Source organism: Lolium perenne, chromosome 7, assembly GCF_019359855.2.
Source record: "Lolium perenne isolate Kyuss_39 chromosome 7, Kyuss_2.0, whole genome shotgun sequence".
NCBI classification, from domain to species: Eukaryota; Viridiplantae; Streptophyta; class Magnoliopsida; order Poales; family Poaceae; genus Lolium; species Lolium perenne.
The window spans coordinates 209247788-209267784 of NC_067250.2; the positions used below are offsets into that span (position 1 = coordinate 209247788).

Here is a 19997-nt window from a genome sequence, read left to right on the forward strand (position 1 = left end):
TATCTAGTACATGTGACGAGGCGGCTCCTCGGCAATGCACACCATGAGGGGCTTAGGGTTGACGGAAGACGACGATGGAGATTCCGGGAGCGAGAGTAGGCATGACGCACCCAAGTTCACGTCCCTGCGGTGGAGGATCGCCACGTCCTGCTAGCAATCCACTATATGAATATATGTGTACAGGGGCCCGCTGTTGGCGGCGTTGTTGTATCTAGTCTAGTTCTAATCGACCGGGCGATGTCTAGGCGTATCGTGTGTGTGTTTTCTGTTTCTGAATATGATCTAAGGGGTGCCCCTGCCTGGCTTTATATATGCAACCAGACTAGGGTTTACAAGAGTCCTAGTAGAAAACGTATTGGAGTCTTCTTTCTTGTAATCCAAGTTGATATTACGTGTGGGTCCAGTTTATCGAGTCCTTGTGCTGGTCCATCTTCATAATCTGCACCGGGTATTGCAATGTCGGGTACCCGAAGGGTAATGCCCACATCACTAGCCCCCGAGTGTCTGGCCGAAGTGAAGCTTTGGGTAGGGACTAAAGTTGTCATCGTCAGAATGTCTTGATCATCTGTTGAATCTTGTGCTTGATGTAGAGTCGAAGTTGTTCTTTATCGGGTGCGCGGCCAGCGCTCCCGATGGGAGTAGCCCCCGAATCTATGGGCGGGTGCTTGCAACCGCGCGTAGACTCAGTAAGTTGTACTACTCGAAGAGCTTGATGTTGATGTCGGCGTCTTTGAATTATTCCATAATCCGATACTTTTAAATTTATCGGGTCTTCAAAAAGGTGCAAGCTTGGAGAGAAGCTGAAAAGCTGAATTGTTAGAACCTTCGGGTCCGTTCTTTTTTATCGACAAGGCTTCCATCTTTTTATCGGGTGCGCGGCCAGCGCTCCCGATGGGAGTAGCCTCCGAGCCTTTAGATGACTATGCAGTAGTCATGTATAGGGTGTAAAATGCTGAGTTGAATCTCGTAGATTTATTCGAGTTCCGAGAGCATTTGGATGCTTTTGATGTTGTCGATGATTTTGATGATGTCACAGAGGAGTTGATGATTTTTATGATGTCACAGAGGAGCTGATGATTTTGATGATGTCTCGGAGGAGTCGATGATTTTGATGATGTCCCGGAGGAATCGATGATTTTGATGATATTATGGAGGAGTCGATGATTGGTCCGCGGCATTACCCGAACGTAGGGTGCGCTGCAGGCCCAACGGACTCATTGCATCTTACTGAGTCATGTATTTTTGTAAATTGGCGGTGAAAACACCCGAACATATGGTGCACTACAGGACCGACGGATTCATTGCATCTTACTGAGCCATGTATTTGTTTGTATAGCGGTCATCAACAAGTTGTGAGTGATCAGTTCATGTTGCAGGCCCGATGGACCCGTAGTAATCGCAACATATCTTGCTGAGTCGTACGCATGTGTTTTCAATTATGTTGGCAGCATCCCCCGAGTCAACGAGGGAACCATGTGCACGACGGACTCATTGCATCTTACTGAGCCGTATTTATTTCTGAATTACGTCGGCAGTAGCCCCCGAGTGAATTGGGGGAACCAAGTGCAATATGGACTTCGTAGCTCTTGGTACTCTATGTTTGATTTACCGGTGTGGGCCTTTCTTGGTTTGTATCGTTTTCGCCATCTGCAGAGCTCGAATGTTGATACGTCTCCGACGTATCGATAATTTCTTATGTTCCATGCCACATTATTGATGTTATCTACATGTTTTATGTACACTTTATGTCATATTCGTGCATTTTCTGGAACTAACCTATTAACAAGATACCGAAGTGCCAGTTGCTGTTTTCTGCTGTTTTTGGTTTCAGAAATCCTAGTAACGAAATATTCTCGGAATTGGACTAAATCAACGCCCAGGGTCCTATTTTGCCACGAAGCTTCCAGAAGACCGAAGAGGAGACGAAGTGGGGCCACGAGGCAGCCAAACCCTGGGGCGGCGCGGCCCCTGCCCTGGCCGCGCGGCCCTATGGTGTGGGCCCCTCGTGCCGCCTCCTGACCTGCCCTTCCGCCTACTTAAAGCCTCCATCGCGAAACCCCCAGTACCGAGAGCCATGATACGGAAAACCTTACTGAGACGCCGCCGCCGCCAATCCCATCTCGGGGGATTCAGGAGATCGCCTCCGGCACCCTGCCGGAGAGGGGATTCATCTCCCGGAGGACTCTACGCCGCCATGGTCGCCTCCGGAGTGATGTGTGAGTAGTCTACCCCTGGACTATGGGTCCATAGCAGTAGCTAGATGGTTGTCTTCTCCCCATTGTGCTTCATTGTCGGATCTTGTGAGCTGCATAACATGATCAAGATCATCTATCTGTAATTCTATATGTTGCGTTTGTTGGGATCCGATGAATAGAGAATACTTGTTATGTTGATTATCAAAGCTATGTCTATGTGTTGTTTATGATCTTGCATGCTCTCCGTTACTAGTAGATGCTCTGGCCAAGTAGATGCTTGTAACTCCAAGAGGGAGTATTTATGCTCGATAGTGGGTTCATGTCTCCGTGAATCTGGGGAAGTGACAGAAATCTCTAAGATTACGGATGTGCTGTTGCCACTAGGGATAAAACATTAGTGCTATGTTCAAGGATATAGTTACTGATTACATTACGCGCAATACTTAATGCAATTGTCTGTTGTTAGCAACTTAATACTGGAGGGGGTTCGGATGATAACCTGAAGGTGGACTTTTTAGGCATAGATGCATGCTGGATAGCGGTCTATGTACTTTGTCGTAATGCCCAATTAAATCTCACAATACTCATCATAATATGTATGTGCATGGTCATGCCCTCTTTATTTGTCAATTGCCCAACTGTAATTTGTTCACCCAACATGCTGTTTATCTTATGGGAGAGACACCTCTAGTGAACTGTGGACCCCGGTCCAATTCTCTATACTGAAATACAATCTACTGCAATACTGTTCTACTGTTTTCTGCAAACAATCATCATCCACACTATACATCTAATCCTTTGTTACAGCAAGCCGGTGAGATTGACAACCTCACTGTTTCGTTGGGGCAAAGTACTTTGGTTGTGTTGTGCAGGTTCCACGTTGGCGCCGGAATCTCTGGTGTTGCGCCGCACTACATCCCGCCGCCATCAACCTTCAACGTGCTTCTTGACTCCTACTGGTTCGATTAAACCTTGGTTTCTTACTGAGGGAAACTTGCCGCTGTGCGCATCACACCTTCCTCTTGGGGTTCCCAACGGACGTGTCAACTGCACGCATCAAGCAAATTTCTGGCGCCGTTGCCGGGGAGATCAAGACACGCTGCAAGGGGAGTCTCCACATCCCAATCTCTTTACTTTGTTTTTGTCTTGCTTAGTTTTATTTACTACTTTGTTTGCTGCACTAAATCAAAATACAAAAAAATTAGTTGCTAGTTTTACTTTATTTGCTATCTCGTTTGCTATATCAAAAACACAAAAAAAAGATTTAAGTTACTTGCATTTACTTTACTTGATTCATCATGTTTCCTTTTAATTTTACCACAAAAGACATACCGGTAGGACGTGGGTCTATAGTTGGGAGAAATAATATAGAAGAATTTTTCAATCATGTTAGTACCATTGAAGATTTTGAAGATAGACACTTGGTAGACCTTGCTCCTACTTATGAAATTGCTGCTGCGCATTTAGTTCGCCTGTTGGAAACTAAATTTGTTAATCTCAATCCTATAATCCAACACATGTTCCTTACACTTGGTGATATGGAAGAGGGGGAAAAGAAAGATTTTGTTTTAGAAACCCTTCTTAGAGAATTTGGTGGTCTAGCAAGAGAAGCTAGAAAGGTCTTTGCTAAATTTAATATGCTTGGTTCTCATACTAATTTTATTAGTCTCTTTGAAAAGATGGACATGGATAGAATAAGATACACTAATAACATTGATGATGGAGGGGAGATCAAAGCACCAATACCATGTAAACTCCTAGCTATGAATGATGCACTAGAAAATAACTATGCTTGGCTTGTTCCCAAAAATTTGTTTGATGAGAGTAGCAAGCCCAAGACTAATGAAAAGGGAGATGCTAAAACTTATGTATCCAATATACTATGCTTGGTTGAGAAAAATCCACACCCCGCTGTAGAAGTACCACCCTTTGATAACACTTGATACACACTTTCTGCGCCTAGCTGAAAGGCGTTAAAGAAAAGCGCTTATGGGAGACAACCCATGGTTTTTACTACAGTACTTGGTTTTTATTTTGTGTCTTGGAAGTTGTTTACTACTGTAGCAACCTCTCCTTATCTTAGTTTAGTGTTTTGTTGTGCCAAGTAAAGTCGTTGATAGTAAAGTTCATACTAGATTTGGATTACTGCACAGAAACAGATTTCTTTGCTGTCACGAATCTGGGCAAAATTCTCTGTAGGTAACTCAGAAAATTATGCCAATTTACGTGAGTGATCCTCAGATATGTACGCAACTTTCATTCAATTTGAGAATTTTCATTTGAGCAAGTCTGGTGCCATTTTAAAATTCGTCAATACGAACTATTCTGTTTTGACAGATTCTGCCTTTTATTTCGCATTGCCTCTTTTGCTATGTTGGATGAATTTCTTTGATCCATTAATGTCCAGTAGCTTTATGAAATGTCCAGAAGTGTTAAGAATGATTATGTCACCTCTGAACATGTTAATTTTTATTGTGCACTAACCCTCTAATGAGTTGTTCTAAGTTTGGTGTGGAGGAAGTTTTCAAGGATCAAGAGAGGAGTATGATGCAATATGATCAAGGAGAGTGAAAGCTCTAAGCTTGGGGATGCCCCGGTGGTTCACCCCTGCATATTCTAAGAAGACTCAAGCGTCTAAGCTTGGGGATGCCCAAGGCATCCCCTTCTTCATCGACAGCATTATCAGGTTCCTCCCCTGAAACTATATTTTTATTCCATCACATCTTATGTGCTTTTCTTGGAGCGTCGGTTTGTTTTTGTTTTTTGTTTGAATAAAATGGATCCTAGCATTCACTGTATGGGAGAGAGACACGCTCCGCTGTAGCATATGGACAAGTATGTCCTTAGTTTCTACTCATAGTATTCATGGCGAAGTTTCTTCTTCGTTAAATTGTTATATGGTTGGAATTGGAAAATGATACATGTAGTAATTGCTATAATGTCTTGGATAATGTGATACTTGGCAATTGTTGTGCTCATGTTTAAGCTCTTGCATCATATACTTTGCACCCATTAATGAAGAAATACATAGAGCATGCTAAAATTTGGTTTGCATATTTGGTCTCTCTAAGGTCTAGATAATTTCTAGTATTGAGTTTGAACAACAAGGAAGACGGTGTAGAGTCTTATAATGTTTACAATATGTCTTTTATGTGAGTTTTGTTGCGCCGTTCATCCTTGTGTTTGTTTCAAATAACCTTGCTAGCCTAAACCTTGTATCGAGAGGGAATACTTCTCATGCATCCAAAATCCTTGAGCCAACCACTATGCCATTTGTGTCCACCATACCTACCTACTACATGGTATTTCTCCGCCATTCCAAAGTAAATTGCTTGAGTGCTACCTTTAAATTTCCATCATTCGCCTTTGCAATATATAGCTCATGGGACAAAATAGCCTTAAAAACTATTGTGGTATTGAATATGTACTTATGCACTTTATCTCTTATTAAGTTGCTTGCTGTGCGATAACCATGTTCACTGGGGACGCCATCAACTATTCTTTGTTGAATTTCATGTGAGTTGCTATGCATGTTCGTCTTGTCTGAATTAAGAGAGATCTACCACCTTATGGTTAAGCATGCATATTGTTAGAGAAGAACATTGGGCCGCTAACGAAAGCCATGATCCATGGTGGAAGTTTCAGTTTTGGACATATATCCTCAATCTCATATGAGAAAATTATTAATTGTTGTTACATGCTTATGCATAAAAGAGGAGTCCATTATCTGTTGTCTATGTTGTCCCGGTATGGATGTCTAAGTTGAGAATAATCAATAGCGAGAAATCCAATGCGAGCTTTCTCCTTAGACCTTTGTACAGGCGGCATAGAGGTACCCCTTTGTGACACTTGGTTAAAACATGTGCATTGCGATGATCCGGTAGTCCAAGCTAATTAGGACAAGGTGCGGGCACTATTAGTATACTATGCATGAGGCTTGCAACTTGTAAGATATAATTTACATGATACATATGCTTTATTACTACCGTTGACAAAATTATTTCATGTTTTCAAAATCAAAGCTCTAGCACAAATATAGCAATCGATGCTTTTCCTCTATGGAGGACCATTCTTTTACTTTCATTGTTGAGTCAGTTCACCTATTTCTCTCCACCTCAAGAAGCAAACACTTGTGTGAACTGTGCATTGATTCCTACATACTTGCATATTGCACTTATTATATTACTCTATGTTGACAATATCCATGAGATATACATGTTACAAGTTGAAAGCAACCGCTGAAACTTAATCTTCCTTTGTGTTGCTTCAATGCTTTTACTATGAATTATTGCTTTATGAGTTAACTCTTATGCAAGACTTATTGATGCTTGTCTTGAAGTACCATTCATGAAAAGTCTTTGCTATATGATTCACTTGTTTACTCATGTCATATACATTGTTTTGATCGCTGCATTCACTACATATGCTTTACAAATAGTATGATCAAGGTTATGATGGCATGTCACTCCAGAAATTATCTTTGTTATCGTTTTACACGCTCGGGACGAGCGAACTAAGCTTGGGGATGCTGATACGTCTCCGACGTATCGATAATTTCTTATGTTCCATGCCACATTATTGATGTTATCTACATGTTTTATGTACACTTTATGTCATATTCGTGCATTTTCTGGAACTAACCTATTAACAAGATGCCGAAGTGCCAGTTGCTGTTTTCTGCTGTTTTTGGTTTCAGAAATCCTAGTAACGAAATATTCTCGGAATTGGACGAAATCAACGCCCAGGGTCCTATTTTGCCACGAAGCTTCCAGAAGACCGAAGAGGAGACGAAGTGGGGCCACGAGGCAGCCAAACCCTAGGGCGGCGCGGCCCCCTGCCCGGCCGCGCGGCCCTATGGTGTGGGCCCCTCGTGCCGCCTCCCCTGACCTGCCCTTCCGCCTACTTAAAGCCTCCGTCGCGAAACCCCCGCATCGAGAGCCACGATACGGAAAACCTTACTGAGACGCCGCCGCCGCCAATCCCATCTCGGGGGATTCAGGAGATCGCCTCCGGCACCCTGCCGGAGAGGGGATTCATCTCCCGGAGGACTCTACGCCGCCATGGTCGCCTCCGGAGTGATGTGTGAGTAGTCTACCCCTGGACTATGGGTCCATAGCAGTAGCTAGATGGTTGTCTTCTCCCCATTGTGCTTCATTGTCGGATCTTGTGAGCTGCATAACATGATCAAGATCATCTATCTGTAATTCTATATGTTGCGTTTGTTGGGATCCGATGAATAGAGAATACTTGTTATGTTGATTATCAAAGCTATGTCTATGTGTTGTTTATGATCTTGCATGCTCTCCGTTACTAGTAGATGCTCTGGCCAAGTAGATGCTTGTAACTCCAAGAGGGAGTATTTATGCTCGATAGTGGGTTCATGTCTCCGTGAACTGGGAAGTGACAGAAATCTCTAAGATTATGGATGAGCTGTTGCCACTAGGGATAAAACATTAGTGCTATGTTCAAGGATATAGTTACTGATTACATTACGCGCAATACTTAATGCAATTGTCTGTTGTTAGCAACTTAATACTGGAGGGGGTTCGGATGATAACCTGAAGGTGGACTTTTTAGGCATAGATGCATGCTGGATAGCGGTCTATGTACTTTGTCGTAATGCCCAATTAAATCTCACAATACTCATCATAATATGTATGTGCATGGTCATGCCCTCTTTATTTGTCAATTGCCCAACTGTAATTTGTTCACCCAACATGCTGTTTATCTTATGGGAGAGACACCTCTAGTGAACTGTGGACCCCGGTCCAATTCTCTATACTGAAATACAATCTACTGCAATACTGTTCTACTGTTTTCTGCAAACAATCATCATCCACACTATACATCTAATCCTTTGTTACAGCAAGCCGGTGAGATTGACAACCTCACTGTTTCGTTGGGGCAAAGTACTTTGGTTGTGTTGTGCAGGTTCCACGTTGGCGCCGGAATCTCTGGTGTTGCGCCGCACTACATCCCGCCGCCATCAACCTTCAACGTGCTTCTTGACTCCTACTGGTTCGATTAAACCTTGGTTTCTTACTGAGGGAAACTTGCCGCTGTGCGCATCACACCTTCCTCTTGGGGTTCCCAACGGACGTGTCAACTGCACGCATCAAGCAAATTTCTGGCGCCGTTGCCGAGGAGATCAAGACACGCTGCAAGGGGAGTCTCCACATCCCAATCTCTTTACTTTGTTTTTGTCTTGCTTAATTTTATTTACTACTTTGTTTGCTGCACTAAATCAAAATACAAAAAAATTAGTTGCTAGTTTTACTTTATTTGCTATCTCGTTTGCTATATCAAAAACACAAAAAAAAATTAAGTTACTTGCATTTACTTTACTTGATTCATCATGTTTCCTTTTAATTTTACCACAAAAGACATACCGGTAGGACGTGGGTCTATAGTTGGGAGAAATAATATAGAAGAATTTTTCAATCATGTTAGTACCATTGAAGATTTTGAAGATAGACACTTGGCAGACCTTGCTCCTACTTATGAAATTGCTGCTGCGCATTTAGTTCGCCTGTTGGAAACTAAATTTGTTAATCTCAATCCTATAATCCAACACATGTTCCTTACACTTGGTGATATGGAAGAGGGGGAAAAGAAAGATTTTGTTTTAGAAACCCTTCTTAGAGAATTTGGTGGTCTAGCAAGAGAAGCTAGAAAGGTCTTTGCTAAATTTAATATGCTTGGTTCTCATACTAATTTTGTTAGTCTCCTTGAAAAGATGGACATGGATAGAATAAGATACACTAATAACATTGATGATGGAGGGGAGATCAAAGCACCAATACCATGTAAACTCCTAGCTATGAATGATGCACTAGAAAATAACTATGCTTGGCTTGTTCCCGAAAATTTGTTTGATGAGAGTAGCAAGCCCAAGACTAATGAAAAGGGAGACGCTAAAACTTATGTATCCAATATACTATGCTTGGTTGAGAAAAATCCACACCCCGCTGTAGAAGTACCACCCTTTGATAACACTTGATACACACTTTCTGCGCCTAGCTGAAAGGCGTTAAAGAAAAGCGCTTATGGGAGACAAACCATGGTTTTTACTACAGTACTTGGTTTTTATTTTGTGTCTTGGAAGTTGTTTACTACTGTAGCAACCTCTCCTTATCTTAGTTTAGTGTTTTGTTGTGCCAAGTAAAGTCGTTGATAGTAAAGTTCATACTAGATTTGGATTACTGCGCAGAAACAGATTTCTTTGCTGTCACGAATCTGGGCAAAATTCTCTGTAGGTAACTCAGAAAATTATTCTAATTTACGTGAGTGATCCTCAGATATGTACGCAACTTTCATTCAATTTGAGCATTTTCATTTGAGCAAGTCTGGTGCCATTTTAAAATTCGTCAATACGAACTGTTCTGTTTTGACAGATTCTGCCTTTTATTTCGCATTGCCTCTTTTGCTATGTTGGATGAATTTTTTTGATCCATTAATGTCCAGTAGCTTTATGCAATGTCCAGAAGTGTTAAGAATGATTATGTCACCTCTGAACATGTTAATTTTTATTGTGCACTAACCCTCTAATGAGTTGTTCTAAGTTTGGTGTGGAGGAAGTTTTCAAGGATCAAGAGAGGAGTATGATGCAATATGATCAAGGAGAGTGAAAGCTCTAAGCTTGGGGATGCCCCGGTGGTTCACCCCTGCATATTCTAAGAAGACTCAAGCGTCTAAGCTTGGGGATGCCCAAGGCATCCCCTTCTTCATCGACAACATTATCAGGTTCCTCCCCTGAAACTATATTTTTATTCCATCACATCTTATGTGCTTTTCTTGGAGCGTCGGTTTGTTTTTGTTTTTTGTTTGAATAAAATGGATCCTAGCATTCACTGTATGGGAGAGAGACACGCTCCGCTGTAGCATATGGACAAGTATGTCCTTAGTTTCTACTCATAGTATTCATGGCGAAGTTTCTTCTTCGTTAAATTGTTATATGGTTGGAATTGGAAAATGATACATGTAGTAATTGCTATAATGTCTTGGATAATGTGATACTTGGCAATTGTTGTGCTCATGTTTAAGCTCTTGCATCATATACTTTGCACCCATTAATGAAGAAATACATAGAGCATGCTAAAATTTGGTTTGCATATTTGGTCTCTCTAAGGTCTAGATAATTTCTAGTATTGAGCTTGAACAACAAGGAAGACGGTGTAGAGTCTTATAATGTTTACAATATGTCTTTTATGTGAGTTTTGTTGCGCCGTTCATCCTTGTGTTTGTTTCAAATAACCTTGCTAGCCTAAACCTTGTATCGAGAGGGAATACTTCTCATGCATCCAAAATCCTTGAGCCAACCACTATGCCATTTGTGTCCACCATACCTACCTATTACATGGTATTTCTCCGCCATTCCAAAGTAAATTGCTTGAGTGCTACCTTTAAATTTCCATCATTCGCCTTTGCAATATATAGCTCATGGGACAAAATAGCCTTAAAAACTATTGTGGTATTGAATATGTACTTATGCACTTTATCTCTTATTAAGTTGCTTGCTGTGCGATAACCATGTTCACTGGGGACGCCATCAACTATTCTTTGTTGAATTTCATGTGAGTTGCTATGCATGTTCGTCTTGTCTGAAGTAAGAGAGATCTACCACCTTATGGTTAAGCATGCATATTGTTAGAGAAGAACATTGGGCCGCTAACTAAAGCCATGATCCATGGTGGAAGTTTCAGTTTTGGACATATATCCTCAATCTCATATGAGAAAATTATTAATTGTTGTTACATGCTTATGCATAAAAGAGGAGTCCATTATCTGTTGTCTATGTTGTCCCGGTATGGATGTCTAACTTGAGAATAATCAATAGCGAGAAATCCAATGTGAGCTTTCTCCTTAGACCTTTGTACAGGCGGCATAGAGGTACCCCTTTGTGACACTTGGTTAAAACATGTGCATTGCGATGATCCGGTAGTCCAAGCTAATTAGGACAAGGTGCGGGCACTATTAGTATACTATGCATGAGGCTTGCAACTTGTAAGATATAATTTACATGATACATATGCTTTATTACTACCGTTGACAAAATTGTTTCATGTTTTCAAAATCAAAGCTCTAGCACAAATATAGCAATCTATGCTTTTCCTCTATGGAGGACCATTCTTTTACTTTCATTGTTGAGTCAGTTCACCTATTTCTCTCCACCTCAAGAAGCAAACACTTGTGTGAACTGTGCATTGATTCCTACATACTTGCATATTGCACTTATTATATTACTCTATGTTGACAATATCCATGAGATATACATGTTACAAGTTGAAAGCAACCGCTGAAACTTAATCTTCCTTTGTGTTGCTTCAATGCTTTTACTATGAATTATTGCTTTATGAGTTAACTCTTATGCAAGACTTATTGATGCTTGTCTTGAAGTACCATTCATGAAAAGTCTTTGCTATATGATTCACTTGTTTACTCATGTCATATACATTGTTTTGATCGCTGCATTCACTACATATGCTTTACAAATAGTATGATCAAGGTTATGATGGCATGTCACTCCAGAAATTATCTTTGTTATCGTTTTACCTGCTCGGGACGAGCAGAACTAAGCTTGGGGATGCTGATACATCTCCGACGTATCGATAATTTCTTATGTTCCATGCCACATTATTGATGTTATCTACATGTTTTATGTACACTTTATGTCATATTCGTGCATTTTCTGGAACTAACCTATTAACAAGATGCCGAAGTGCCGCTTCTTTGTCTGCTGTTTTTGGTTTCAGAAATCCTAGTAACGAAATATTCTCGGAATTGGACGAAATCAACGCCCAGGGTCCTATTTTGCCATGAAGCTTCCAGAAGACCGAAGAGGAGACGAAGTGGGGCCACGAGGCAGCCAAACCCTAGGGCGGCGCGGCCCCTGCCCTGGCCGCGCGGCCCTATGGTGTGGGCCCCTCGTGCCACCTCCTGACCTGCCCTTCCGCCTACTGAAAGCCTCTGTCGCGAAACCCCCAGTACCGAGAGCCACGATACGGAAAACCTTACTGAGACGCCGCCGCCGCCAATCCCATCTCGGGGGATTCAGGAGATCGCCTCCGGCACCCTGCCGGAGAGGGGATTCATCTCCCGGAGGACTCTACGCCGCCATGGTCGCCTCCGGAGTGATGTGTGAGTAGTCTACCCCTGGACTATGGGTCCATAGCAGTAGCTAGATGGTTGTCTTCTCCCCATTGTGCTTCATTGTCGGATCTTGTGAGCTGCATAACATGATCAAGATCATCTATCTGTAATTCTATATGTTGCGTTTGTTGGGATCCGATGAATAGAGAATACTTGTTATGTTGATTATCAAAGTTATGTCTATGTGTTGTTTATGATCTTGCATGCTCTCTGTTACTAGTAGATGCTCTGGCCAAGTAGATGCTTGTAACTCCAAGAGGGAGTATTTATGCTCGATAGTGGGTTCATGTCTCCGTGAATCTGGGGAAGTGACAGAAATCTCTAAGATTATGGATGTGTTGTTGCCACTAGGGATAAAACATTAGTGCTATGTTCAAGGATATAGTTACTGATTACATTACGCGCAATACTTAATGCAATTATCTGTTGTTAGCAACTTAATACTGGAGGGGGTTCGGATGATAACCTGAAGGTGGACTTTTTAGGCATAGATGCATGCTGGATAGCGGTCTATGTACTTTGTCGTAATGCCTAATTAAATCTCACAATACTCATCATAATATGTATGTGCATGGTCATGCCCTCTTTATTTGTCAATTGCCCAACTGTAATTTGTTCACCCAACATGCTGTTTATCTTATGGGAGAGACACCTCTAGTGAACTGTGGACCCCGGTCCAATTCTCTATACTGAAATACAATCTACTGCAATACTGTTCTACTGTTTTCTGCAAACAATCATCATCCACACTATACATCTAATCCTTTGTTACAGCAAGCCGGTGAGATTGACAACCTCACTGTTTCGTTGGGGCAAAGTAGTTTGGTTGTGTTGTGCAGGTTCCACGTTGGCGCCGGAATCTCTGGTGTTGCGCCGCACTACATCCCGCCGCCATCAACCTTCAACGTGCTTCTTGACTCCTACTGGTTCGATTAAACCTTGGTTTCTTACTGAGGGAAACTTGCCGCTGTGCGCATCACACCTTCCTCTTGGGGTTCCCAACGGACGTGTCAACTGCACGCATCACATGTTCCCTGAGGCTTTGACGAAAACGATTTGTACTTTGTCGTATTTTTCAAGGGTCCTTTGATTATCATCGATTGCAGCACTCGCATGTTCCCTGAGGCTATGATGAAATCATTGATAGTATAAGGAGTCTTCATGTTTTCTTAAATTCCAGCGCTCCTGAAGGGAGTAAACGTAATAGTCAAAAATCTTCCAGAAGCTCCTAAGTAATTCCAGTGCTCCCAGAAGTGCATCGGGTCAATATTTATATACCCATAGAAGATAAATCCATTGATAGCCATAGATGATGAAGCCAGTGATCCGGGAGTGCATCGAGTCAATATTTATATAGTTATAGAAGATAAATCTATTGATAACCATAGATGATGAAGCCATTGACCCGAGAGTGCATCGGGTAGTATTATATTAGATGAAACCAATGATAACACGAAGAAGATAAGTCTATTAAGTCGAAGAAAAATAAATCCGCTGAGCCGGGGAAGAGATATCTAAAGCCGAAAAAGATAAATCCACCGAGTAATCGAGTGTATTTTGAGATAATGATGTAATGACGCCTCCCCGAGTGTCGGGTGTGGCGAAAATAAATAATAATTGACTCTTGCAAGAGGAACACTTAGCTTTTTTTTATCGTCTGCGGCGGAGCTGACGTGAAAGCGGGTCGTACATCGGACATAGTCGATGTAGTTGTGCAACGCCTGGCCGGAAGTAGTCGATGAAGAGGACGCAGTAGAAGTAGTTGCACGGCTAGAAATAGTTGATGTGGCGGGCGCAGTTGAAGTAGTCGCACGGCCAGAAATAGTTGATGTAGCCGCGCGGCGCCTGGCCAGCGTGACCGATGAAGAAGATGTAGTTGATATGGCGGATCCGCGACTGGTGAGCAATCGAGTATATCGAGTCCGCGATGTCGTGTCCGCGACAGGCGAGCCCCCAGTGCGATGAGTGCGCGACTGCGGGTGCGGTCAACCAGACAGAGTAGTTGGAGCTGATGATGGTTCTAGTGTCGGATGAAGATGTCGTGTTGTCGGTTGAAGGTCGGAATAATTAGCCATGGCGCAGTCGATTAAACCTTTGGACTGAGTCGTGGTGCGTCGCTGAGTGTGTCTGTCGCCATCGCCAGCGGCATCGAGTGTGGCGGCAAGAATGAGCAACCGCAACATATGCTCTAATAGCATGACCTGGTCCTTCAAACCGCTTGGCGCGAGGTTGCATTAGCACGTATATGCAGGCAATTTGATTCCGTAGTACTTTGGTCTTCGTCCTTCCTTGTAGGATTGATTTAACTATGACTTAAATTTTGGGTTCCTCGCAAAAGCATCAATGCACAAAATATTACTGTCTACAGGCAATTAGATACTACGTACTCCAGTTGATTATGAAAATAGACATATTAGGTATCGCCTACTGATCCATCTGCTAGACTTGTCGAGATGCAATCTTTCGTTGCCACGACACACATGGAACCAAACTGTCGATAGCCGCACGCACATCTTAGATGAACCGATCTAGTGACTCGGTTTTGACGAAAACGACCATGAATGTCGCAAGGTTCTTGATGGAGTCGAGCTGCGTTGGGCCAGTAGGAGCTGCGCTGTGGACTAGATCGATGCGGCGGACGATCATTGTCCGGTGTGGACGGATGGTCGAGAAGTATCCACACGTAATGCCTCCGAACCACCAGTATGCAGTCTGATCTTGTAGGTAATGAATTGTTGACGACGGACATATTTTTTCATCTGAGGCATCGCTCCTGCAGAAAGTTGATCCGGTTCTTCACATATCATATCAGTGCTTGCGATATTGGTTTTTGTCTTCCAGTCCATGTATTCTTAGCGCATACACGTGTTGATGTGGCTACGTGCATGCTCACGGTGGTGCTCATGCTGCACGACGCTTCGGCAGTCTTGGTCACAATCATCTCTTCAACCGTGCTGCAATTGTTGAGTTGTGTCTCGGGAACATGGCTCTCATCAGTTGATAGTCGAGTGTGCTGCTTCGTGGCATCTGGTTGCGCGGTGATGCCCGCGCGTGATTCTCTTGTCGTGTTCCGCGCACAACATCATCGATGTACATGGATATATAGCGCCTGATCTTGAAGAAGCCTGTTGGGAATCCCGGGATGCCGACGAAGCCGACGCAGGTTCTCAAGATATAGATGTGTCGCGCTGCCATGGACCGACAATGTTGGCTGGGGCGTCCATGAAACGACGGCCGTTGTTGGTGACCATGCAGTCGATCAGTTGTTGTTGATGATGAATCTCGCCCGGATCACGAAATCCAGTCGTCGCGCTTCCCACAGACGACGCCAATTGACGAGGCGGCTCCTCGACAATGCCTACCATGAGGGGCTTATGGTTGATGGAAGGTAACGATAGAGATTCCGGGAGAGAGATTAGGCACGACGTACCCAGGTTCACGTCCCCGCGGTGGAGGATCGCTACGTCCTGCTAGCAATCCACTATATGAATATATGTGTACAGGGGGCCACCGTTGGCGCATTTGTTGTATCTAGTCTAGTTCTAATCTGCGGGTCGCGATGTCTAGGCGTATCACGTGTGTGTTTTCTGTTTCTGAATATGATCTAAGGGGTGCCCCTACCTGGCTTTATATATCCAATCAGGCTAGGGTTTCTAGTAGAATACGCATTGGAATCTTCTTTCTTGTAATCCAAGTTGATATTACGTGTAGGTCCAGCTTGTCGAGTCCTTGTGCTGGTCCATCTTCATAATCGTATAGCAATGTCGGGTACTCGAAGGGTAATGCCCACATCAATATGAGAACAAAGTTTCAACACATGAGCTGAACAAATCACGACTAATAGCGAAATATGACTTACGTGCATGTGGAACAAAACACCACTATAGGTGGAATAGTAAATTTAGAATTAATCAAACCAAATTCAACGCAACAGACTCTTGTTGTTAGTCAAACAAAATTTGAACAACAAGATAAACTACATGGAACAAGTAGCAAGTACAAGCACTTCTGCTCCGGTGCTCCTCCCCTGGAAAAATTCTGAGCGCGTCAAACAGAATAACGGTGGAGATCTTTTCATACCTGTTCATAAGTCGGGTACGATCGCAATTTAAATGCAGATCCACCGTCCGTACAACCCTGTATTGGCCCGTATGGCCCGCGTCTGTTGTATCTCGTTTTTGTACGTATATACGGTCATGTGCGTGTGCCGAATAGAAAGGTCCTATAAAGATCTTGCTCGCGTGATCTTTTTTTTCTTACGTGACATATACATATTGTATCAATACGAGCGTGTATACATGGGCGGGAAATGGGTTTCGGTGGACCCAACACATGAAAAAAAGCCTAACTATGATCCTTCAACTCCTTTAGGGGGGAGCACCGGAGCAGCCCTCAAGTACAAGAGGAACACCATTTTAGACCATATGGAAAAATGTCTAAACACGTGAGAAACAAACCACAAATTCTAGGAGAACAAAAAAATAGAAAAAAAACTGACACAAACTTTTACCCATGTAACATGTCACAACTATAGATGAAGAACTTAGCGCATGTGTAACACATCCAGAAATCATGGAAAAAAGGCAACTTCAAATATAACCATCAGAAAAAAAAAGGAAAGCAGAAAGAGAGAATAAACAAAACAGGGAAAAGGAGAAAATGCTTCAAGAAAGAAGCCCAAGGACTTAAAGGCAAGAAAAAGAATTAAAAGGTAATACATGTACATGGAGAAATCTCAACTGAAACCGAAAATTCAGGCCGTGGCCGAGACGTGAACGCTGCCATCCCAATGTTCCTCGCCTGCTACCCTACTTCGTCGCCATGATCGTTTGAGCATTGTGCCATCCCATGATCAGATCAAAAACAACTGACTACACTAACACACTGAGCCCAAGCCACAGGCTTGTTTCACTAATTAAAGAAATTGTTAACTGGGGAAACTGAAACAAATAGCTAATAGCTACACCTCACAAAGTTGAATTTTCTGAATTTCTCGACATCAGAGCACGCCGTGGAAGTGCACGGACATAGAGCGGGCCATCTATTTTGAGCGTGAGCATGGGCCTGTACCTCACGGTGGAGTGGCGCTCCCACATCTCAAACCTGAACCGATAGAGAAGAACGGCTGCAAATATCTTCATCTGCCTGTAGGCAAACTCCTTTCCCAGGCACATTCGAGGACCCGCCTATATATACATATCGAACAAGAGGCCAAAAATATACGTCAGGTACGTGATATGGGAGGGCCTTTCGATGTTGTTCAGATTGGTGATACAATGGAGTAGGGATTTCACACCTGGAAAGCCGTGAACTTGAATGGACTCTCAGGGACGAAGACGCCATCGTGGTCGAGCCACCTTTCCGGCCTGAACTCCTCGGCGTCGTCGCCCCACAGGAACTTCATCCTGCCCATCGGGTACGGCTGGTAGCTCACCATGTCACCTTTCTTCACCGCGTACCCGTCCGGCAACGTGTCGTCCGAGAAGCAGTACTTGACATCCTGCAGCAAAACCACCAAGAAGGAATCATTTCCTTGATCTTGACGTACGGTGCCAAGGGAAATGCTCCGAACTGACTGATCCGATCAACTCACTATAGGCACCGCAGGGTAGAGCCGGAGGATCTCTGTCAGTGCGGCGTGTAGGTAGTGCATGCCGTTAATGGCGCCCTCGGTGAGGCACACCGTGAACTCTTGGACGCCCACGTCCCTGTCGCCGGTGGTGGCCTCGCGCACCTCTCGGGCGATCTTCTCCTGGATGTGCTGGTTGCTGCACATCACGTAGAGGAACCACGACAGCGTCCCAGCCGACGTGTCGCGGCCGGCGATGACGAAGTTCAGTATGATGTCCCTCAGGTACTTGTTGTCGAAGCAGCCCGGGTCCTTCTCCCTCTCCAGCAGGAATCTTGACAGGATGTCCTCCTTCTTGGCCTGCCAAATCAACAAGCTAGTCATGGTGCTTTCCAATTGAGAAATGTCACACTTGGCGGAACAGATTCGGTGTTACCGTACTGCCAAGTGCCCGTGTGGTTCCTGTTCCTTGCTAGCTACCAAATGCGTTGCAAGACGGAAATCTTACGAATTCGTGTTGATCTCTACCCATGTGCTCCATCTTCTTGTCGATGACCGCGTACACGAAGTCGTTGATGGTGCGCACCGACCGCTTCATGGCCGCCTCCGAGGAGACGTTGAGGAGCCGCTTGACCTTCCAGAGCAGGTCGAAGAACCGGTACAGCACCTGCTCGCTGGCGTCGTCGAAGGCCCTGGCGAACGCCGCGCCCTCCTGGCTGGACCCGGACAGCCCGCCCAGGCTGACCCCGAACCCGATCTTGAAGATCGAGTCCAGCGTCGACCGCATGAACAGATCCTGCATGTCCACCGCCCTCTCCCCGGCGGCGCCGGCGGCGGCCACGATGCCCGCGAGCTCCGCGGCCGTGTCGCGGAACACGCCGGTGCTGTACTCGCGGAGCACCCGGGTGGAGAACTCGAAGCTGGCCACCTTGCGCTGGTGACGCCACATGTCGCCATCCACGTTGAAGATCCCGTCGCCGAGGAGGTCCTCCAGCACGTCGTGGTGCATCGTGCCCTTGCCGTAGTTGGAGAAGTTGGTGCGGAGGATGTACTCGACGTTCGCCGGGTCCACGGTGTAGACTTTGTTGCGGCTCGGGGTGAGCATGCGGAAGGTACGGTACCTGTGGGAGAGCTCCGTCTGGTAGTCCACCAGGCGCTCCAAGTTGAGCAGCTGGTGGATCATGGTGCCGGCCACGGGCGGGTACTTCCGCCTCTTACCGAACACGGCGCGGCGGGCGAGGTAGAGAGCTAGGAGGAGGAGCGGCAGCGCGAGCAGCCTGGGCTCGCTCAGCGATGAATGCATGGCCGTGACCGTGAACAGAACCGGCCGGTGTCTCGATGCGACGAGGCGGGGTGGGCCGTGTGGGATTGAGAACGGTGAAGAATAGAATCGGATGTTAACGTGGCGCATTTGATTTGAGGAAAGCACCTTGCATAGTTGCATTCTTTAACGAACACTTGACCTTTGTCTGTTTCTTAAGGGAATGCAGCTTTATTAATGTTCTTTACTGTTAAGCTTAGATCGGCCGTACGTTGTATCTTTTGCACTTTATTCCCTCGAAAATAATATTACGTGTAGATGGAGGGGATGGAGTCAGCCAAAATTCGCTGGAATCGCCGGAATCCAGCCAAAATTGAACGCGGAGATGGAGGGGATGCTAGAGATGCTCTAAGCTTGGATCGGCCGTACGTTGTATCTTTTACACTTTATTCCCTCGGAAATAATATTATGTGTAGATGCAAAATCTTTACTGTTAAGGCTGGATCCGTACGTCATTTTTTCGATAAAGAACACTTTATTACTTAAAAGTTTTAAGCATTACACCTAACTTCTGCATAACTAAGATCCGTACATCATACGTTGATTTTGTTTTACTTTGGACCCTCATCCATCCGTCCCATAAATATGTTAAAGATTTTATTAAAATTTAGATATATCTATTACTATTTAGTGTCCAGATACGTGTAATTTTGATAAACCTTGAGACGGATGCAATATTAACTTTGGATCTGTCGTATCACGTCTTTTGCATTTAGGCCCTCAGAAGTAGTACTTGTAGATGCAAAATCTCTACTATTAAGCC

The 19997-nt window shown here is 44.2% G+C and overlaps 1 protein-coding gene across 1 annotated transcript; it reads right to left on the bottom strand.

Annotated features, from left to right (window-relative positions):
* Positions 1-16995: 16995 nt before the first annotated feature.
* On the bottom strand, positions 16996-19252 carry LOC127312343 (cytochrome P450 704C1). The gene is made up of 4 exons (XM_051342880.2): positions 18422-19252; positions 17938-18273; positions 17641-17844; positions 16996-17530 (listed from the first exon to the last, which is right to left on the bottom strand). The coding sequence occupies exons 1-4, from the start codon at positions 19214-19216 to the stop codon at positions 17312-17314; spliced, it is 1554 nt and encodes a 517-aa protein (XP_051198840.1). The 5' UTR covers positions 19217-19252; the 3' UTR covers positions 16996-17311.
* Positions 19253-19997: the final 745 nt, after the last annotated feature.